General features: G+C 40.3%; 1 protein-coding gene across 4 annotated transcripts in view; it reads right to left on the bottom strand.

Annotated features, from left to right (window-relative positions):
• AGK (acylglycerol kinase) overlaps positions 1 to 24,088 on the bottom strand; it is a 72,011-nt gene that overhangs the window by 17,161 nt on the left and 30,762 nt on the right. For all 4 annotated transcript variants that reach the window (XM_004741626.3, XM_045063079.1, XM_045063080.1 and 1 more), the window contains exons 5-10: positions 22,848 to 22,923; positions 17,853 to 17,945; positions 16,120 to 16,152; positions 14,713 to 14,807; positions 7,180 to 7,249; positions 791 to 870 (exon numbers count right to left, since the gene is read on the bottom strand). In XM_004741626.3, coding sequence (XP_004741683.1) covers positions 791 to 870; positions 7,180 to 7,249; positions 14,713 to 14,807; positions 16,120 to 16,152; positions 17,853 to 17,945; positions 22,848 to 22,923 — 447 coding nt within the window. The remainder of the gene's footprint in view (positions 1 to 790; positions 871 to 7,179; positions 7,250 to 14,712; positions 14,808 to 16,119; positions 16,153 to 17,852; positions 17,946 to 22,847; positions 22,924 to 24,088) is intronic.

Here is a 24,088-nt window from a genome sequence, read left to right as displayed (position 1 = left end):
GAGAAATTTCCATAGAGTGTGGCAGGAAAGCTTATGAGGGGAAAGAGGCGTCTTCTTGATAAAAGCTGTGAGACTGATCATAGTTCATTTAAACCATACTAAAATCATAAGCCAACGTTAGGAAAAAAAAAAGGTAAAGAGAAAGCACTACCCACCAGGCACCGAGTCAGTGCCCCCGTGGGAAGCCTGCGCCTGCACCACCCTCCACTCGGAACAGAACACCCACAGCCGCTTTCCAAGCCAACATTTTCATGCAGCACAGTGAACTCTCCGAACAGAAGTCCACTCTCATGGAAGCCAGCCACAGCCTCGGACAGGCCCGTTTCTTCCAGCTCCCAACACAGCCCGGCGTTCCGCCTTTCTTTCCGACTGCAGCCTGTGGTCTCTCGATCCACTAGGCTTTCAACAAGAACACCTCTCAGGGCCAGTCTCCCAGGGCTGGAAAAGCTCCATGAGGCTGGGCGGCCCGCAGGGCCGGCCCCACAGGTTGCAGGATGCCAGGCAACTCCAGGCCAGCGTGAGCCTGCCCTGTGCTCGGACACCATGGCCAAAGACACGGACGCCATCGCGGCCGCTTCACTGCCGGCAAGTGTGGAGGAAACGGGAAGCTTCCCTAGCCTTTCTGTGTGTCAGATCTAAACCTCTGTCTCTCTTATTCATAAGTAATTCACCTCCAGGCCCATCCAACTTCATCCTAGAGTAATATACCACTGTATATTGAAACCGCAAAGACGGGAGCAGAAAAATAGTTTTAAAAAAATCATCCCACATCAGTACAGGAACGCTTTACTTGCTAACTTTGACGCCGGCGTCTCTGAAGGATCCCCATCGAAGGCCGGTCACTGCGAACACGGGCTGTTCCTTTTCACCCTGGAAGTGAAGTACATTCATCTTCAGTTAAGGATTCCAGTTACTTGGAATGCTCTACAGGTAAGTACCCAGCAAATGCTCAGGGCCTACTTTTCCTCAAACCAAATTCTAGAAAGGATGTTCAGAATCTCAGAAATTAACTGAGTAGTCAGTAAAAGGACCTGAGTAAACAACACTGTAAAATGAAATTAATTTTTCTGTAGTAGACCTCATGAATCTGCTGGCCAGGAACATGTTACCGTACTTCAGACTTAAATTATGAAGTGACTGACTACACTGGCCCTTTGACCAGTCAGTCACTGAGTCGGCCCGAATTTCTCCTCTCTCAGAGACACGTCCAAGGCAAAGCTAATTTAAGCCTGCATTCTCTTTAGAGGTCCAAGAGCTCTCCAGTCAGAGGAAAATCCTGGTACTCTAAAATGTTTCACCTGAATATCTAAAACTAGAGTCAGGTCTCTGTCATAACAAGTCAGAATAAAAAGTGATTCGGATTTAGTCCAATGCTTTATGGTAAAATATCGCATATTACAATCACTGAGTTACTAATAAATCTATGAGTTAAGAAATAGATAGAAAACATGCACAGTCGAGCCACTGTCTTTAAGAGCTTGTACTTCTTGATGGACCTCCCTTAAAGTATAAATTTATGTGTGCGTATATGTGTATATAGATCCAGATATATAAGTCGTAAAAGGTCCTTTTCCCATAGCTCAGAATTACCGCCAAAGCCCAAGACTCTGCCCATATTCTAAACGGAGCTGTCACATGTGAGAACACGACTCCCCAGAACTTGCTAAATGGGGGAAGAATCAGTTCGATTTCCACAACCAGCATCAGTGGAAGATTAAGAACTGGAGGACCCTTGACACTGTCAAATGCTGGTCTGGAGAAAGGACGTGAAGTCTTCCCCTCCATCCCACTCTGATGCCACGACACCGAAACGAAGTGAAGGATTTGCAGGAGAATCATGCACTAATAGGGGCAGCTTACAAGGAAAGACACGGGCCTCTGGTCCTCGGTGCGTACCTGCCCAAGCAGCACATGTGCTTTTCTGTCCCTGCACCAGCTTAAGCAAGGAGGAGGGAACTCGGGCGAGAAACGGCGGCGCACAGAGGTACTGATGAGGCGCCTCGGCCCAGCACAGCAAGGACATGCTAGTGTCCCGGGGCCAAGGGGATGTTGTGGAACACAGCAGGGCCTGGAACCATCCAGATGGTAGAAAGCTCACCAGTTTTTTCATGGAATCATCACTAATGAATACATATCCCATATTAGGGACTAGCAATACAAAAAGTATCTGCCCTCAAAGAGCTCCCGGTGCGAGGGGGGTGTGCAGACACACAGGATGACGGCACAATGCAGCGGTTCACATGACGCAGACAGACGTCGAGGTTTATGAAAGTGCAGAGCAGGCGTGTCTGTGTGCGGCTCGGGGGGAGAGGGCAAGGAGACCGGTGGCCGGGGAAATACAACATTTATAAACGTTTATGTTTGTAATAATAATATAAACATTTAATTTATAAACAGTTTTTATCAAAAAAATTAATACTACATTAAATTTTAAAGAATAAAGTGCCTAGATTGAGGGAGGTTGAGAAGCATGGAGAGACAGAAAAGAGAGAAGAAAGGGTGGCCCAGCGTCAGGGAGAGAAGCAGCACTGTGGGAGTTTGCAGTATCTACAGGAAATATGGGACTATTTCCCCCAAGTGTTCCCGAGGGACTAGGAAGTGTCACAGCTAGTAATGACAGTAATGACGGTAGAGGATTCCGTGACGAAAGGAGTTGAGAAAGACCAGAACTCCTTGGTTTGAAACATGTTTACTGCAGTTCTTCTTAGGATCTTTAATATGTTAATGTACATTATAAACTTCCAAAAGGAGAAATACACAGTTTCCCTGAATTGTTAACTACACCCCTTCTCTGGGAGGCATTCTGCATAACTAATATTCCTCGGGAAAGGCTGAGCTAAAGCATGCACTGTCACACCACGTCCTGGTTTAGTACTCAAGCCTTCCCAACTGCTGCACTAAGAATGTTTTCTCTTCCTCTGGGGGGGCGGGGGGTAGGAATATTCTGTTAAGATTAGCTGCAGAGCCTTGTAAGCTCACGGTATCATTGATTTGAGGTGCTACTCCTAGCTAGGGGTGGGACTCTGGACAATAGGAAATGAGTGTAGAAAGATCTAGAGAAGCCCAGCTATCAGCCAGATGGGCACAGAGCCCCAGGGTTCAGGAGAGGCCTGGGGGTCAGTAATGGAGAGACTGGTCCCTGTTGGGGTGCACAAGAAAGATGAACAAGGGCAGGGAGACAGAGCAGAAGCCGACAGACAAAATACCACCGGATGTTAACCCGACGAAGGCCCGGGCGACAAGAGTATCAGATGGACAGTCAGTAAACAAAAGCGGACACAGAAGACAGGCACACAGCCAGATTTTAACAGCAAAGAAGATATGTTGTCCCAAGTCACTGACCTCCTGGAAAGAGAAAATGGCCCAATGGTTTGCTAAAACAAAACAACACAAAACAGAACAAAAAACTAACTCAGAATTCTGGTTGGAAGAGAAGTTTAAGAGACAGTGAAAAGAAAGCCATTTTGGTCAACTAGGTAGGTAATTCTTAATTCCTGATCCAGGAATTTTAGGAATTCTAAATAAAGAGACAGAAACAAATAGAAAAAATTCAGAAGTCCTGTGATTTTGCTCAGTGAGGGTCTTAACAGAAGAAAGCCAGGAACGACAGAAGAAAGGGAGAAATTCTAACTTCGACCAGCAACCCTATCCTCCTCTTTGGGTTCTGGGTTGACAGGTTCTAAGAATTCAACTGACGGAACAAAAAGAAAGAACTAGAAAGACTTCCATAAGTCTTTCCAGTAATTACTTTCAAGTCAAATACTAGGCTTTGTAGATGTCTACATGGGAAAATGCCTTCAGAAATCACAGGACCAGGTGCCATCAGTGATACCACCTGGGCAAAACAGTCACATCAAAAAGCAATGGACCATAAGACAGAAAAATCTAGATTCTACTTCTGTCTAGCATGATTTGTCATTTTTTTCACTCTGTCAAATGAAGATACTAACAGACATCTTGTCTTAAGCCGGAGGTCCAAGCGAGACACAAGCGCACAGTGATCACTGCAAAAAGCTAAACACAGAGCATCACGATAACGTCCAAGGACTGGATCTTCTGAGACGCTCCAGTTATTTATGTTTAACTGGCTCTGAGTTTGTTTTTTAAAAGAAGAATCTGATATCAGGCCTTAACTATAATGCTTCCCTCTATATTCTGAAAACAATTTCCAGGAAGAAGGAAGACCAAGAAGACAAAGTCAGCGTCGTGGTGCCTCAGAAGCCACAGTGGAGGCTGCTGTGCTAATGCTTCCGAGGAACTACTTGTGAAGTTTTCTGCTTCCTGGGCCGTGTCATCAACATACAGAGCCTGTGGCCAATTTGATACAGGTTTCATTAATTCACAAAATCAGTACATTTGGAAGAAAAGAAAAAGAGGAGATAAGACTTTTAAATATAAGCACAAGCCACAATTTTCAATTAAATCCTAACTACCCTGGAGTGTATTACTTCTCACGCACTTATACGCAGCCGTCAGTCACCTAGTTATTAGGAGATACAGCCTGACTCACCTCTTCTGGTAAATAACATTTTAATAAACAATTTGGCATAGATGCCAATCTGTGCTGCCTTCCTAGACTAGAATTTCTTTCACACAGCCCTTCCATTTTGTGAGAATGACTTAGATTTACTATACGCTAAAGAACCCAATGCAATTTAAATCACTTTTATCATGACCAGTGACGTCAGGGTGGGGAGTCCAGACATCACTCCATGAAGAACAAAAGGAAAACAGGCTGTAAGCCCATAGGTTCACCAACTGCAAACATGCGTCTGGCCAATGCTGTATAACTAACAGCAGTATTTCAGGACTGAAGTTCGGAATCGTGACACAGTGTGGAACCTTCTTTCAGAGATAGCAGGGAAACTTGAGTGAATATAAAATGTTTGGAGCCTCTGAAGGGCAACCTGAGTGTAGCTGGTATATTTTAGGACCGACTCTGAGTAAATGACAGGGCTCACTGTTTATAAATTTGTTTGGCATTAAGACTCAGACTTCTCAGGCATCTGCCCTTTTGTGGTGGGTGGGGCAGGGTGGGGAGCGATGGGGGCGTGGTTGATGAAGGAGGAATAGTTACTTAACTACTGCATAGTGAGGGTATGTTTGTTTCCAGGAATTAAATTCTTTTTAAAGAGAGGATTCCGATCAGGAATCCGGAATGGCTACTGGGTCTTCTTCCTTCCAAAATTTTTCTTTTACAAAAATGTCAAACCAAGAAATTGTTTAACATATAATGAACACTGTTTATCTCTCTCAACTACGTTCACCAGCCACCAACATTTTCCCCTATTGGCTTTATCTGGGTGTGTACATTTTTTGTAGTTTTGTTAAATCATTTGCAAATAAATGGAAGACTTCATGGCCCTCACCCCTAAATATCTGAGCATGCATCTCCCAAGAACAAGGAAAGACATATGTATAATGCTATTGTCATTCTCAAGAAATCTAGCATTGACATATATCTAATATACATTCTGAACTAAATATCTGATTATTCCAATAGTATCTTTTGTGGTCTTTACATTTTTCTAATCTAGGATTTTGTACTGGATTTAACTATATTGCTTTAGTTTCCCTAATCTTGAAAGACTCTATCCTCTCTTGGATTTCAGGACATTGAAATTTTTGAAGAGGCCAGCCAACAGTTGTTTTTAGAATGTCCTATAATTTGGATTTGATAGACTTTTCTTCTCAGCATTGTTTCAGTTAGATTCAGAGAAGTGGACATTTTAGGCAAGAAACTCCATAGGTGATGTTGTATCCTTCTCAAGAGATCACATGAGGAGGCAGATACTGTCCATCTGTCCCATTACTGGTGATGCTAGGTTTGATCACTTGGTTACATGCTGTATCCTGGGTCTCTCTACCTTATGTCTTCCCCTAAGTAATCATTTAGTAACCTGTGATGCTTTAAGACCATGTCGATATATGTTCTCCGATAACCTTCTAACCAATGGTTTTAGTATCCACTGATGATCTCTATCTGAATCATTTCATTAGTGATTGCAAAATAATAACTATAATTTCTTCTGCATTTACAAGCTGGAAATTCTCTAATATTAAACTGTAGGCCCACAGATTCTTCATTTTTATTTACTGCATTATAAGCCATTAGCATTTTTATTCTTTTGGATGTTCAAACTGTCCCACAGTTGGCCAGGTGGATACCATCGGCGAGCTCCTATGTATTTTCAGGTTATTTCCATTAGTTTTTGAGTAGCTCTTGGCTCTGTTCTCACCTTGTCTCTGAAAGCCCTCTCTTCACAGAGTCCTGGTTTCCTTTATTAGGGAACAATATTTCAAGACCAAAATCTAAGTGCCAGGTGTGTCCATTACTGTGGGGTCTCATTGCTTCTAAGCCCTTTCAGTGGGCATAGCCAGAAAATATTTTTTTAAAACAATTCATGAGTTCATCTACAAATCAATAAAATGTTAAACAACCCAATAGAAATATGGGAAGTTCTGCTCCCATCCAGGATGTAGGACACTCCAAAGAACATTATCCCCTCCCAAAAATGAGAAAAAGCCAGATAATCTACAAAATCATAATTTTTCTTGACCCCACCAGAGAGGGAGCTGAGACTGCAGGACAGCCAAGTAACCTGAATTCCAAAGACAAGCCCCTCCAAAGGATGGATGGGACACGAGAGCAAGCGGTGGCCACCATGCCAACCGTCACCGTCCCAGTCACTGCTTCGTATTGCTGGCTCTTCTACCATCCCAAACCACCACAGAAGACAGTGAAATTATGCAGTCCAAAGGTAATCACTGGAGGAACTAAAAATAGTGACACTATACTGAGAGGAGATCTATAGGAATTCTTAATTATAACAAAGAGGTCAAGGATTAGAATCTACAACTGATAAGTCAAAAAGCAATATCATAGACTAAACACTAACAATCAACTATACACCTGATCATGGTTATGATGGTAACCCTTAGGTTTGGTGGGGGGGATGTTTAACAAAATTTTAAAAAGTAGCATCATAAGCATATTCTCTAGTGATAACAACTAGAATAAACAGGTAAATTCTTCTTCTCTGAGAGTAATGCTTGGGATAGGAAAGGATATTATTTTCACTGTAATCCCATTTGAACTGCTACATCATATTTTCTTCAACATGTATGTGTGTATTACTTTGGCAATTTTATCAAACTCTGAAAAAAAAAAGACTCTACCTTGATCTGCAAGACATCAAGTGGAACAGTCTCTCCTTTCACAATGGCAAGGGTGGCATCTGTAATATGTCTAAAAAGACAAAGGGAAGAGATGATCATGTGTGGAAAAACAGCAACCCCCACCCCACCACACACAAACAGACACACACACACACACACACACACTCCTGCCCAGAGAACTAATAGGTCGGGAAAAAGACCTATTCCTTCAAAATATTCCCAGACAGCACAACAAATGATTATTTAAAAATTACTGATACAAATATAAGGGAAGGCTTTGGCAAAGAGAAGTTTATACAAGGCACCAATCATTTGTTTACTTCACAACTATTGAATCTCTACTCTGTGTCTAACTCTTATCACTGGAAAATATGATACTTAATATTAAGAGCATCTTTCATTCATTCCAAGAAATTTAAGCGCTAAAAAAATATTATTTGACTCTAATAACCTAAAAGGTAACTAAGGGATAGGATTTGAACTATCTCAGCAAAATATAATCTGGAACCCAAGACCTATTCCTCTGACTTCCCAGGATTACAAGGATGTAATTTTAATGGCTGTACTTTCGTTCATAGACACAAGACTATTCCTACCTACATTCTGATCGTCAGTTAAAAAGTCTATAGGTAAGAAAACCTGGTACCATTGACAATCATACTGGGCATGTGAAAAAACTATGCTAAGCTTAAAAGCAGTTCTAGGGTTCATACTCTAATTAGATCCCAGGTTAGACACACATTAAGTTACAACAGTCAGCCAAAGAAATATTAAATCAACAAGTGGCCAGACAGTATTTGCTCTTGCAGCAGAAAGAATAAGTCAACCCACATCAAACACTTTCCCTGCCCAGCCTGTCCACCCCTCCGGTCACTTACGCACTGTCTCTTTGTTTGGCTGGCTAGTCTGTCTCATCCTTCAGATCTTCGCTGAAACGTCACTGTTTACCCTAACGAGCCTATAGGCCCTTCCGTATAATTCTCTAGCACTATGGAGTCTGAGATCAAACAAACTGAGGGTTTGGAGGGGATGCGGGTGCGGGGTTGGGTAAACCTGCTGGTGGGTATCATGGAGGGCACACACTGCACGGAGCACTGGGTGTGGTGCATAAACAATGAAGCTTGGAAACTGAAAAATCAAAATTAAATTTAAAAAAAGAAATGGGTTGTCTTACTAAGTTGTTGTTGCATTCCCCTGGTATTAACATGTGTCCCTATTCCCTGCATTTCCTAAAAATCTCTATCTGATTCAGCTTGGTGTGTTTGGCAAAAATACTCCAAAGGTAGCAGTGTGTACTTCCATCAGAGGTGTGTACTTCTACCAGTAAGTAGATGCATCTCTTTGCTTTTTTGTGTGTGTGACAGTAGCAACCACTGATAATCAATAGCTATATTGGTTAACAGAGTTGCAAAATGGTGATCTTTCAATCCTATCATTCCTTCTAACTTATCATCTGGTCCATAAAGAGAAACTTTCCCTCATCATTGATTTAGGTACCATAAAATAGAGGTCATACGAGAAAATCAGGGTAAATGTTCGATTTCTTAATTTCACCAATTTTCAAAATAATAAGCTGATATCCCAGGAGCCTCTAAAAAGGACCAATGAGTTTTTCACCTTTATTCCGAAGTATCACTATGTATTCATAAGTATTTTTAAATATGTTTTATATGTTTCAGTGCATTATAGTCATTAGCCTTCCTGATACTCAAATTGTCCCAAATGAATGAGTTTCAAGGGTGGAGTATGAGGGTCAGTAGATAATCAGAAGGAACAGTGAGAAAGAGCCGCCAAGGAAGGTCCCTATCAATGTCAACCACACTGAGGAACAACTAACAGCTCCTCTCTAGCCCTTATTCACATAAGTAGAATTATCTATGTTTGAAAGAATAAGTTTAATATAAATACAATTTATGCATAGCAAATTCCATCCTTTTAGGCACACTGTTCTACAGTTTTGGACAAATGCTTTCACTCCTGTAACCATCACACCACTAAGACATAGAACATTTATGACATCTCGGAAAGTCCCTTCAAGGCCCCTTGTGGCCAACCCACGTGCCCCACCACCAGCTCCTGGCCAACTACTGTTTCCTGTTTTCCAGAATGTCACATAAATTGAAACCAAACATATGAAGGCTTTGCAGTTTAGCTTTTCAGAACTGCTAGCATGAGTATGAGATTCATTCATGCTGCCGAATGGATTTAAAGACTGTTTCTTTTTATTGCATATTCGTATTCCATTCTATGGACTTACCACAGCTTATCCACTCACCAGTTGATGGATGCTGGCACCATTCCCAGTTTTTGGCAGTTACAAAGGAAGTGACTATAAACATTCATGTATAGGTTTTCGTATGGACATAGGACTTCATTTCTTTTGGGTAAATACCTAGCAGTGTGATTGCTGCTCATATGTTTAATTTTATTTTTTTTTTAAGATTTTATTGATTTATTTGACAGACAAGTAATCACAAGTAGGCAGAGAGAGAGGAGTAAGCCGGCTCCCCGCTGAGCAGAGAGCCCGATGTGGGGCTTGATCCCAGGACCCTGAGACCATGACCTGAGCTGAAGGCGGAAGCTTTAACCCACTGAGCCATCCAGGCGCCCTTCAAATGTTTAATTTTAAAAGAAACTGCCAAACTCCTTTCCATAGTGGCTGTACCATTTTGCATTTCTACCAGGAATAGGAGAGATTTAATCGCTTTGTGTATTTGTCAGCACTTGACCTAAGGTTTCCATCTGGTTTGTTTAAGCCATTCTAACATACACAGCTAATAGTGGATTTGATTTGCACTTCCCCAATGACTAATGATGAACATTTTTTCATAGGCTTATATGCCATCTATGCCTTTGGTGAAGGGTCATTGAAATATTTTGCCCTTTTATTGGCTGTTTATTTTCTTATTATTGAGTTGAAGGAGTTATTTGTATACTCTGGATACTGGTCCTTTACCAGATATGTGCCTTACAAATATTTTTTTCCCAGTCTGCAGCTTGTCTTTTCATTTCCTTAACAATGGTTTTCAGGGGCACCTCGGTGGGTCAGTTGGTTAAGTGTCTGCCTTCGGCTCAGGTCATGATCCCAAGGTCCTGGGATTGAGCCCCCTGTCACTGGGAATCTCTGCTCAGCAGGGAGCCTGCTTCTCCTCTCCCCCTCCCCCTCCACTCTGCTTGTGTTGTCTCTCATGCACATGTTCTCTCAAATTTAAATCTTAAAACACACACACACACACACACACTTTTTTCAAAGAACAAACATTTTAAATTTTGCTAAAGCCAAAATTATTCTTTGTTGTTTTTACGGTTTCTGCTTTTTGTATCCTAAGAAATCATTGCCTTGGGGCATCTGGGTGGCTCAGTCAGTTAAGTGTCTGCCTTCAGCTTAGGTCATGATCCCAAAGTCCTGGAATGGAGCCCTGCATTAGGCTCCCTGCTCAGTGGGAAGCCTGCTTCTCCCCCCAACTCTGGTGCTCTGCTTGCTGTGTTTGCTCTCTCACTCTCTGTCAAGAAAATGAATAAAATCTTAAAAAAAAAAAAACAAAAAAAACCAAAAACAAAATGACAAAAAATCACCTAACTCAAAGTCACAAAGATTTTCCTCTAAAGTTTCAGGTTTTACATCTAAGTCTATGACCGATTTCATGTTAATTTTTACACATATGGTTCATTTTCTTGCATGTGCTTAGCTAACTACTGCAGCACCAATTGTTGAAAAAACTGCCCTTTCTCCACTGAATTGCCCCGGCACCTATGTCAAAAAAAAAAAAAAAAAATCAAGTGTCCAGATATGTGTGAGCTTAATTCTGGACATTTTCTTCTATTGATCTATTCATTTCTTCTTTTGTTAATACCATACTGTCTTGATTACTGTAGCTTTAGAAAATAAGTCTTGGAATCAGGGTAAGCCCTCAAACTTTGTTATTCTTTTTTGAAGTTATTCTGGGTAGTCTAGTTCCTTAATTTTTCCATATAAATTTTAGAATCTACATGTCCGTATCTATAAAAAGTCTTCTGAAATTCTTATTGAGATTGTGTTGAATTTAGAAATCAATTTGGAGATAAGAGACATCTAAATATTGAGTCTTGAAACCCATGAACACAAATATCTCTCCATTTCACTGTTCTCTAGATTTCTCTCTTCAAAGTTCTATAGTTTCAGCATATAAATTGTACACATATTTTGTTAGATTTATCCCTAAGTATTTCATGTTTTTGTAAAGCACTGTTTGTACTAGAGTGTCTTTATTGTTGTATTTTAGAAAATATAGTAATTACTAAGAAAGTAAAATATTTATTGTGTCTAGCACTTAAATACAACTATAAGAAAGGAGTCACTTAGGAAAGCCTGGGTGGCTGAGTTGGTTAAGCATCTGCCTTCGGCACAGATCATGGCCCCAGGTCCTAGGATAGAGCCCTGCATCAGGCTCCCTACTTTGCCAGGGAGCCTACTTTTCCCTCTCCCTCTGCCTACTGCTCCCCCTGCTTGTGTTCTGTCAAATAAATGGATAAAATCTTTAAAAAAGAAAATTAAAAAAATGAAAGGAGTCACTTAGAAATTACTGTACTCTCCATTCAAAAAAGTATAGTTTCTTGTTTAATATGGCTTCTCCTAATCTATTCTGCTCTGTACAGTTCTGGTTAATAATGTCAATTTGGTATAAAAAGTCACCTTTCCATAGTTACTAACTGGAATATCTATAAAATGTCTTTTCCTTTAAAAGTGTTTTGCCTTAGGTGAAACAGCAAGAGAATAGAGTGTTCTCTTCGATTGGCTTATACCGTTTTAATTATAGAATTGGTCTCAGTAACTGTACAGCCACCCTATTTGTTATCTACTGTTTTCCATACTAAATTATCAATAAATAGGCATAAGGTCTTCAACGTATCCAGTAAGTTACCAAGCATAATTACCTGTTTACCTAACAAGTCCTTATTTTAACTTAACAATCTTCTGAAGTAAGTACTGTTTTGGGGCATTTGATAAAGGCAGGGAAAGAAACCAGGGCTCGGAGTGATTCAGTACAATTCTCAAGACGACAGAGAAAGCCTGTGGCACGAAATTCAGCGGCAGGTCTCGCTCCAAGGGTGTACTTTCTCACCTGGCAAGGCAGTTGCGGCCGTACCAAAGGGCAACCCCACAGCGAACAGGCCTCCCCCTCGGGCGTGACCAGGCTTAACATGAAAACATCTAAGTCAGGAATTGCAACCACTGGAATCAGCACTTCTGACAACGTTGGGTACAATTTAAGACAATTTAAGACAAATATACACGTCAACTCAAACACTTAGATTGCATTCCGGGCTCCGTAGTAAGCAAAACCAAGGTTAAGAAACAGCCTATTTTACTTTCCAATATTTCTCTATCAACACATCCTTACCCCATTTTTTCCCTCCAATACAGATGCTATCTGGGAAGTAAGCAGCAGTTTAGAAAATGAGATTCAATCTAGGAGAAAGCAAGAGGCATGATCCCAAGTTGAGATTAATCTGATAGGAATACATTAATTCTGAAGGAAGCTATTAGAAAGGATCCAAGAGCTCTGCACTGACTCTGAGTGGTACTGAGTACTGTGAGGGCTTAGGAAGCACTTTTGAGAAACTGACCTTAAAAACAACAACAACAACAAAACGCTGCAACTGAAAAAGCCTTTTAATATTCATTTTTTTCCCAAAATTATACGGCAGCACACAGCTACAATACAACTACAGATTTATCATGCCCCAGCAGTAATTGAAAGTTCTAGCTAAAGCAGCACTGTAGCACCAACCAGCTATTTTTTAGAATTATTTACCCACAACATTCCAAATGCAAGATTCCTTTTTCTCCTGTAGTAATTATGGTACAACAAATCTTGACAGCAGTGCAAAAAGCAAAGCCTTGTACTTTCAAATGGCCTTAGGCATCTGCCATGTTGAGAGGTCTACAAAATTCTGAACCCAGGGCAGATTTACTTAATTACCTCAGAGCCCCGGGGCATGCTTATAAATTAAGTTTTATAAATCTTTAAATTTTAAATAGAAGCAGCAACAACATTAGCTTAACCCAGGGAAAATCAGCTCCCCCCAAAACAAAAGACCTTCCAGAAATTAAGACCTTGTGGGCAGCCACTCTGCGCCTACCTGGCTTTGGGATTAGGCAAGGCGTTCTCTAAGGAACATGGTCTCCCTCTGGATCACTGACATATTGGGAACATTGGGGAAGCAGTTCAAATCATCTACATTGACATAAAGCCAAAGACTAACTCTCTAAGGTAACCAAGACCCAAACCAGATAGAATTTATCTCACAAAAGCAAAAATGTTTGAATAATTCATTATTTGTTATACCCATTGCCCCTCAGAAATTCTAAACTAAGAATAAAAAGCCTGGCAAACCGAAATGCCACATGAGGCTTCAGGATGCCTGGTGAAGAGCGGACAGCCCCAAAAGATGAAGGCTTGAAGCAGGAGCCGTTTTGACAAAGACTGATATGGGTAGGTCTATGGTGAGGCCTTGTGTCTGACATATGGACCAAGACTTTTATGATATATATAGAGAGAATTGTTAAAAGATATAAAATGACTCCTAAAATTCTAACAGCAAAAGTAAATCCACAAAAACCAACCTAATCAATATCCCAAAGCAGGAAAAAAAAAAGCCCAACAGAAAATCACCTATTACCATTGTCATGATGTTAGAAGGTTATATAACCGAAAATGTTGTACGAAGATTTTAATCAATACCTCCAACAAGTATTTCTTTGTTGGCCTCCCCCAAGTGCGTCACAAAGCTTGCATGAACGATGAGACGACTGACAATGAGAGCCTGCGAACGATTATACTAGAACGACCATACTACTTACTTACCGCTGTCAAAGCCGGGACTCAAACTCAAGATTCCTATCTTCCTAAAAGACTACAGCTTTGTTTACATAACACTTTCTCGAGAAAGAACGATAACAACAATCTGCGTGACGCCCGAAGACAGTCAGACTCCGCAATTTGATTTAGATGCCAGGGCTACAGTGCTTTCCGGGCTGATTTATCCATACTGCCTTCCACTTTAGGCATTCCCTGAAGGATGGGACTATTAACTATTATTTCCCTGTTCTAGCTACTTATGTTATCAAGATAATGAAGCCAAGGCTACCCGTTCTGTTTTCACAAGGGACTTGCTATTTGTCATCATATATTTTTAAAGAAAACAAATAATCAGTGCAAATCTGACTTCACTAGAGAATCTTCCAAAATAAAGGCACAAAGACAGTTTGGATTGGGGATGCTATCTTCAGAACTGACAGAACAACATCAGTATTCATCTCTACACCTGATCTGGGCACTTGGTATTAGAACACCGGGGTCCCAGAACCCTATAGGGAAACTCCCAATGAACTGAAAGGTTGTACTTTGATCTAGATCCTCCTCTTAATGATCTGTGGTTCCATGCTATCCAAATGAAAAATAAACAAAAATTTCATATCATCCACACATGAGCTGTCGGTTCCCAGGCTCACTCACTCACAAACGCTACTACCCCACATTGACAACCTACTGGACTCTGTTTCCACTTTCAGCAAAGAGGGTAGGACTCAAACTACTGGTCTGTCCCAATGGGATAAATCCAATGGGAATTTTACTGAAGGAAGCCTAAGGGAAAAAAGAAGAGGAAAGTTTTTATGGTTACGGTCAGAGAATCAGACTGAACAGAGAGACACAGATGTGTCCGTCATGACAAAGTAACTGACCCTCAGTGTGCCACCCGGTCTCTCCGGTCCCTAGACCCCAGCAATCAGGTAATACTGAGGTCAGAATAAGGCAGGCCCGAAAAACAATAGGACTCTCTGAATTTGGAAGAAGTATTTGGGTACTCTTTAACAGCAACTGGTTGAAAGAAATTTAGTTACAAAAAGGAGGGTCTTAAAGCTTTTAGATAGGGGCCCCTGGGTGGCTCAGTCGTTAAGCATCTGCCTTCTGCTCAGGTCATGGTCCCAGGGTTCTGGGATCAAGCCCAGTATTCAGCTCCCTGCTCCATAGGAAGACGGATTCTCCCTCTCCCTCTCCCCCTGCTTGTGTTCCCTCTCTCACTGTGTCTCTCTCTGTCAAACAAATAAATTAAAATCTTAAAAAAAAATTTTTTTTAAAAAGGATTTAGATAAACGTGCTATTGTGACAGAGACGTATTATGTTGTCACACTATTCAAAAAAGTTGAAGATAAAATTCAACTAGAAATACCTAACATTTGTACAGTAACTAATGACAGAGCTTTATAAACTATCTGAAGTGTAAAGAAGGCAAAGAGAACAAGCAAGTTCAAGTAGCAGCCCTTCCGCCCTCCCCCTCCCTTCCTCGGCCGAAGCCACGATCTTGTCAACGCTGTGATGCCTTTCCGGCCCCGTTATTATTCTTTGACGATATACTTACACATCCATTAATAGTATGCAGTGCTGCTTTCTGAACTGCAAGACTCTACAGAAATGCGGTAATGTACTTTGGCAACCTGCCTTTTGTATTATTTTTTAGACTTAATCATTTTATAGATATTTATATAGATATATCTATCTATCTATCTATATATCTATAAATCTGTAAATATTTATAGATATTTATAGGTCTAATTCATTCATTCTTACTGCTACATGGCTTCCAGTACATAAATATACCATCATTTATTTATGAAGGAATTCTGTGAAGAGAACATTCCATGGGAAAAATTTATATTTCAAACAACAGCTTTTCTGGTAAAAGCTCTCGAGTGCTCTGGAATACTGAAACAGAGGAGTCAGCTACGGATTGACCAAAGTGTTCTAGGACAAATGCAGCTGTACTTTATTTGCTAAAACCCAAAGAAGCACAATTTGGGCCCACCTTAAAATATGAAATGACAAGAAAAGGTAAAAGGCTATAAAAAGCACGGAGACGTAAAAGCTAAAATGCAGTCACTCTTTCTTGAAAGCTCACCTCATCTGCTCTTCGAAGAACGCCAGTAATAACCTACAAACATTAAAAAAAATTATTATAAACAACGTGTAGTTCCCTTATCAAACAAAAATTGGATTCAATTTTCATGGATCACAATCTTGTGTCTGTTCTCTTCTTAGAAACTGTGTCAAAAGATGTACTGGCTCTTAAAACATGCAGTGTTCTGCAGAGGGATCAGAGCAAAATTAGATTGGATTCTTGACCTAAGATCAATAGTCCAATAAAGGCTAAGATGAAATAATTACAAAACCTCCACATTATATTAGCAAGATTGTTCTGCGTTCTCTACACTGGATACAAATGTGAGATACACAGCGATCATACAGAGCGGCCTGGGTCGCACTACACACACACAGGAACAAAAGTCACACTTTGCTACACACAGAGAAAAGTCTGTGCTCTATGAAGATTTCTCATCCAGGAATATGAAGACAAGGGGAACAACAGCCCTCTTTTAAAAGATATTTTTAATTTCAACTTGTAAATGATGGTTTTTTATTTTTAAAATATAATATCCATGCCTTGCATTAGTGGTGAAAAAATACCCGAAGAAGGAAATGCTTTCTCATCATCCCACATGCCGGATAACCACCATGAATCAGTTGCTTATGTTTTGGCATATTTCCCTCCAATCCTTTTTTCATTCAGCACGTATTTGGATATGACTGAGATCATAACAAATACACAACTAGACCAAATATATAATTTGGTCTATTTCTTAAAACATTTTGTGAAGTAAGCACGGACGCCAATCTTCTCCCTTCACCTCCTGCCTCCGTGAATTTCTGCATCAAATGGGGCCGCCATGAGGTCTACCTCGTTCTGTGTTGGCATGCTATCAGTATTCTTCACACTTCATTAAAAAGCCATATAAACAATTACGGGATCATTAGCACAGCCTTTCTAAAAGCAGCTTACTAAGGCTCACATAATTACTAAGTCAAACATAGGACACTGCCCTGTCTGCTGTTAGCTGCGGATCCCTCGACATGGAGGAAACCATTAGTTGGAGGCAGAAGGCCATCAGAAATGAGGCCCAGCTGTGAGCGACGGCCCACAGGAGGGGAGCACGGAGCAGTGGGAGGGGCACGCGCACAGGGCTTTCCAGGGGTTTCCAATTAGCAGCCCTCGAAAGAGCACAACTAAGGCAATGCACTTACTGTCCTCATTGGACCAGAATAAGCATTAAGGACGTGAAATTTTAAAACAAAGGCAGATACACACATCTGAACTTGTAGATCCCTGCCTCTAACCATACTATTAAGAGAGAACATTTCACGCAATGGAAATGATGTGAGAATAGAAGCATTTTTTCAAAAGAAGGATCTAAGTTTATTTTATAAGAACCGTCCCTCGTGATTAAAACTGATTCCCTAACTCCCTAACATACAGGGCTACTCCATCAGTCCCCAAAATATAAAAAGCTTATCATACCCATCACCATTTCTTTTCCTTATTTATTCAATTTTATCCAACTTAAATTTGATACAACAAAAGCCCTCCTATATGTTGGGTATAAGGTTTATACAAAACAAGAGAATTAAAGTGCATGACAGAAATGTAACGCTACACCTGTTTCAGAGAATAAGAATCCCAAAAAAATAAATTACAAAGAATTTCCTTAAATTATAAGCACTTTATGCCAGTGCTCTAAGATCTAATTTCCATTTTCCTCACCTTCAAAATGATTTCGAATAGAAAAACAGCCATACCTCCTGCAATGTCCCATCTCCTCCCGCAACAATGATCACATCTGTGTTTTCCATCAGTTCCAGGAGTTTCTTGGCTTGGCCCTCATAATCGGTCTGAAATACAAAAGAAGTCTTTAGTAAATTTGCCAGCCTAGGGCCATAAAATCAAAGATTAAAAAATATGGGACATTTTCTTTAGAGTCTGACACAGTCTTTCCTCAAATTCTACATAATTGATAGACACAAAAACTCAGTAGCTATCAAAGCAATCATGTACACAGTTCTGTACTGTTTAGAACTGGAAAGGACCTGAGAAACCATCTTTAACCTTTCTTTAAAAATAAAACCCAAACCCAGTGATCTGTGTCCACTTATACAGCTAACTAGTCAAAGGACTCATTTCCAGGCCAGTGCAGATTCTATTACACCATTTACCCGGCACCTTTCATCTGAAAGCAGGAAGTCAAGTGTATATGCAAAGAGAGAGACACAGATGTAATGAAACGAGCACAGATTTGGGAGCCCAAGAGACCCAGACTAAACCCCAACTCTGCTACTTTTCAGTTGAGTGGCCTTAAACTCTCAGGACCTTAACTGCCTCACCACTGAAATTATGTGTGTTGGGGTTGGGGTAGTAACAGCTTCCCCATAGTACTGTTGTAAAGCATTGTATGAAGCAACTAGCAAGGAAACCGTTCAGGACCGGTACTGTACTTCAACGGAAGGTTGGGTTTTGCTATGATTATACAATAAAATACAGGTGTGACTCAGAGTAGTGACAAAATAGTACCTAAACCTCACTATTTTTATTAAGAGTTATTTCCTCTCAGATACATATACAACCTTCAGTGACTCTAAGCTGCTGCCCCTATAACCAAACAGTAGATTCTAGAATGCGTAATGCAGCTAACACTAACATAGGAAACATCCTCTCCTACTGACACTGTACAAGACACACTAATAGACAAAAACTGAAGATCTGAATTACAGATGGGCTAAAGCACCTGAGCACAGTTAACGCAGAGTAAAAAGGAAGTCCCTAAACATACACCATGAATTTTACAAGGAATTATCTCACTTTTATTTTAAAAGTGAAAAGGCTGGCTTTATAGTTACACATTTGCAAATAGCAATTTTTTTTAAGAATATATGTCAATCAGATTAAAAGGATGGTTTGTGAGTACCCGAAATAAGCGATGGGTTTGGTACGGGTTTGCTAAGAAAGAGGCATTTCAGACTATCCTCAACTTCTTTGACATTACTAGATCAGGAGATACAGGAAACCAGATGGATATTCTATCTGCTCTTCAGCAAGGCACCTGGTAAACTATTTGATGACACCCATGGGGACAAAATGGAGAAACGTGGAAATAATGTGCTAGAATACAAGTAGATTAGTTACCAACTGAAGGTCTGTGCTGCAAGTGAGAAGCTCAGGGCGGTGACATCAAATTGCAAGTAGATTCCACAGTGGAACCCAACTCCAGGCTTGAACCCACAACTCTGAGAGCAAGAGCTGAGCTGAAATCAAGTATCGGATGCTTAATGGACTGAGCCACCCAGGGGCCCCAAGCCTTTCTCTATACAGGGCTATATCAATAACAGAGGTGAAACGTGTATATGTAAATGACACTATTTTTAAAAACGGACACTGGCCTCCTGACTATTCCTCAAACATGCCAAGTACACTCCCGCTTCAGAGTCCTAAACGTGCAGCATCCTCAGCCCAGATCCTTTCCGCCACATCTGCAGGACTTACTCATTTGCCTCAGGTCTCTGCTGAACAGCCATCTCCTCAAACCCGTCTCTCCTGACCTTCTGAACTAAAGTAACTCCCATTACTCCTGGTCCCCTTACTCGGCTGGACCTTTCTTCACGGCCCTCATTGCCATCTGACAAACCAGGTTTCTGTATCTGTTTCTTTTATCTGCATCTCTCCCTTTCCCACTTTCAAGAGAAGCTCTTTGGGGACAGATATGAAAAGTTTATTTTCTTCAGACTATATCCCCAATAACCTAGAACAGGACTTAGCTCACAGCAGGCAGTCAATAAATACTAGCAAAAAAAATTTAATAAATATAATTACACAAATGAAAGAACCAAAATTCAAAAATGCTTTGACAGATTTAATAGGCCATAATTTAAAAGACTATAGGGATAACCTATTTGAGGCTCTGGTGGTAAGAAGAAAATTGCAGGTCATCTGGGTGCTCAGTGGGTTAAGCCTCTGCCTTCGGCTCAGGTCATGATCTCAAGGTCCTTGGATCAAGCCCCGCATCGCGTTCTCTGCTAGGCAGGGAGTCTGCTTCCTCCTCTCTCTCTCTGCCTGCCTCTCTGCCTATCTATGATCCCTCTCTCTGTCAAATAAATAAATAAATAAATAAAAAATAAAGAAGAAGAAAATTCCAAATGCAGCAACAAAGGAAGGATTTAAAAAATAGTAGCCTTATGATGTTGAATAAAGAAAAGTGAATGAAGACAATAGGTAGCATAACATGACATTATAAAACTGTTACTTCTGCTGGATATGATAATGATCCTGAAGTTACATAGAAAAGTAGCCTTTTCTTTTTTTAAAGTGCACACTGAAGCATTGAGGGGTAAAATGACATGATGTTTGTAATTTACTTCGGAGAACCCAGCCATCAAGTGAAGATGCCTGCTGGGGACCCCCATGAGCAGCCTCGACCTACAGACGTGTGAGGCAGGCCAGCCCTCCTCAGCTGTGCCACCGAGGAGCCCAGGTGTGACCAGCACCAGGGCAGCTCTCAACAGACTGCAGATCAACAGAATCTGAGGCAGAGAAGGAGCTGTGAAGGCAGTTATGTAGCTGTAGATAACTCATATAGAAATCAATACAGCCAATAATGACAATAAATATTAATGGATTCAGGGACCCAATAAAAAGACCAAAAAAAGACTGGATCTTTTAAATACACTGTTTTCATGCCTCACCAATAATGCATCTAAAATATAAAGATATTAAAAAGGCTGAGAGTAAAGGGATAAAAATATTACACCAAGCAAAACTCAGCCAAAGTAAGCTAGTAGAGTCATTAAGAACACTAGGTAGGATAGACTGTGGCCGAGGTAATACTGGTGCTAAAGAGAACCAGTCTAGAACAGGGTCAAAACTTGAGAAGAATAAAGCCATGTAAAACCTGAGAGCATCTACTAACATCATCTCAAAATATAAAAGGCAAAAATGAACTACAGAGAGAAACAGAAAAATCCCCAATAACAGTGGGAGATTTCTAAAAACTCCCTCTCAATATAGTTAAAGCAGAAGAAAAGATCACTAAGGACACAGAAGACTAGAACCACACAATGGACAGACCTGACTTACTGGACATGTGCAGAACATGGTACCCAATAATGAAAACAAAACACATGCTAGGCCATTAAAACAAGACTCAAGAAAGTTTCACAAGCAGGAATCGTAGAGACTACATTTGTTGACCATAATGCAATTAAATAAATCATTAACAAAGAGATAACTGGAAAAACTTTGTATCAGGAAATTTAAAAACGGGTCTAAATAAATCATAGGTCAAAAATCATGATGGGACTTAGAAAATATTTTTAAATGAATGATAATGAAAATATTATACATCAACACTTAGAAGATGTAGCTGAAGCAGTAGAGGGAAATTTATAGCTTTCAATAAATAGGGAAAGGGTGAAAAATAAAAAAGCATCCCAGTTAAGAGGTCAGAACAGAACAGCAGAAAAAAATCCAAATTAAGTAGAATGAAGGAAACAGAAAAAACAGACTAGAAATTCATGAAACAAACATAAATAAGAAAATGAACAAGCCAAAAAATGATTCTTGGCAAGGATTAATTGACATACCTCTCTATAAAGGTACATGGAGGTATATATCTCTCTATAGAGGCTATAGAGAGAAAAAGAGAGGGCACAAACAAACAATATGAAGAATTAAAACGAGATACTACAAATGTAACAGAAACTTACAAGTTAAAAAGAGGAAATTATGAACTTGATACCAATTAATTTGAAACCTAGATGGAAGCAACAAATTCCTTGAAAATGTTACCTTATGAAAATTAATTCAAGAACAGAACCTGACTACTTCTAGAACCATTAAGGACATTTAATATACAAAATAGTTTCCCCTCAAAGACAGCTCCAGGTTCAGATGGTTCAATCTGAGTTCACATGAACGAACATTCAAGGAAGATCTCTTATGTAACCATCTTGGGATCGCTCACATGTGGAGTCCGTAACGTGTACTACAAGCACTCACTTCAGTGTTAGTTCTCTTCCCCTTTCTCCCATCCCTGGACACAGACAACAGGAAGACCACATCACAGACCAGTTGGACAAAGGAGTTCAAGGCTTCATGGTAACTGGACTAAATTACCTTTTCATCTCTGATTTCATGAAAGAGTAATATTAAAAATAAACCACAGACTTAGAAACATGACGAGAGTGATTTTCACCAAATGCACACACCCATCACTTAAAAGTCAACAAAGTGGAGTCTGGAGCGTTTTCTATCTAGCCCATTTCCTTCTAAGTTATTTTTGTCCCCTTTTTCTCTTAGCTAAATATCGCAAATTCTAGAGCTTTACCATTGAAAATTCCTCCCCAGAGAGAAAATGTTTACTTGTCTGTGGAGCTACCAAGAAATTAAATTAACTACTCAAAGTGGAAATTTTTTTTTATTTTCAGGAAAAGAATTCCTACAGCCATAACTACTTTCATCTTCCAAGAGACAATAATTCCGCACTCCAGCTTTCAGATGAAAGGAATCAAGTTCATGCCTCCATCTAATCTTCTTCTGAAAATGAAAAGCTGACAATGCTTTGAAAAAAAAAATAAAAAACAAAAAACAAAACCGCTTTTATTAACTATCAGAACAAAGACACAACGTTGATTTCTCTGTTCCCAGCTTCTTACGTTTTAAGTGATTTCTGCTATAAAGTCAAGAGAAGAGAGTAAGTTATAAGGAGTGGTAGCTCAGATAAAATCAACACTGTGGAGTATTCTTACCTTAACAACAGTCACATCCATGCCAGATAAGTGTAAAATCGGGGCAGCATTTTTTTCAAATAGAGTCCTTGCTTTGCTGTAGACAAAGGAAAAAACACAAAAATTTTGACACCAGCTCTCAAGAGGAAGAAGAGAAAGCCTAACCACCTTGACTAGAGTTGAACAAGAAACAGCCTGAGAAACACGGGTTTCCTTCACTCCTGCAAGCACAGGAAGGCGAACAACAGGTCATTGGGTTCTACGGGGAGAAATGGAGACGCTACCACTCTGGGGCCTCCAGGAGTTTACCTTCTAATACAATTGGCTCTCACCCATCTGGGATGCTTGCAGTTCAGTCTAGTTCCTCTAGAGAAGAACGTGACAGTACATATGGCCCCACTCAGGACACAATGCTTGAGTCATTCAGCAAGTATTTATTGAGCACCTACTACGTGCTAGCCACAGGGGTGGGAGCTAGGGATACAACAAGACAAAGCAGACAGAAATACCTGCAACTAAAGTAGCATGTAATAAGTCCTCAGAGAACTTATTTATATTCCAGTGGTAGAGGGAGGAAGGTGTATTTAACATTTTTCATGTGGCCCAAGGGAATATATTGAACCCCACAGAATACGGATTAATTCTAACTCAGTGGATACAACCTTTGAGGGAGAAACACATTTTTAACGATTTCATATACTAGAGGTATCTCCATTTCTTGAGTTTCAAAGCTGTCATGAAAGCCCTGGAGAAGGAGCAAAATTCTTTTCCATGAAGGCAGAATTTCTGCTACAAAAGGCAAGGTTTCAAAGTGTCTAATGCAATGTTAGGAAAATCAGCAGCTTGTCTGAAGCTCACAGGCAAAGTTGCATCCTTCTCTCTGTGGCCCCATCACTCTGTATATATCTTTGTTAGGAATTTCCATATGGCATGACAATCAATGATTTGCAGGACAGTCTTTGGGATGAAACTGCAAAAACAGACACCAAATCTTATAATCCTTGAGTCCCCCAGCCTCTAGAATTATGTCCGCACACTGAGAAGATACTTAATAAGTGTCTGATGAATTAAGGCACTAAAGCATGAATAAATGAACTTGCCCCAGTGCAGACATGTAAATTCTGCAGGAAAGGAAAGGACAGGATTGTGAAGTCTTGTGAGAAGAGAAACAGTTAAAGAGCACTTTGAAGAGACAGACAGAGAGAGAGAGAGTGTGTGTGTGTGTGTTAGAAGCACTGTACACATTGTTCTGACAGTGACTC

Source organism: Mustela putorius, unplaced genomic scaffold, assembly GCF_011764305.1.
Source record: "Mustela putorius furo isolate JIRA1106 unplaced genomic scaffold, ASM1176430v1.1 tig00003845_pilon_pilon_pilon, whole genome shotgun sequence".
NCBI classification, from domain to species: Eukaryota; Metazoa; Chordata; class Mammalia; order Carnivora; family Mustelidae; genus Mustela; species Mustela putorius.
The sequence above is the reverse complement of the archived record's forward strand: the minus strand, read 5'-3'. Positions and strand labels throughout refer to the sequence as shown.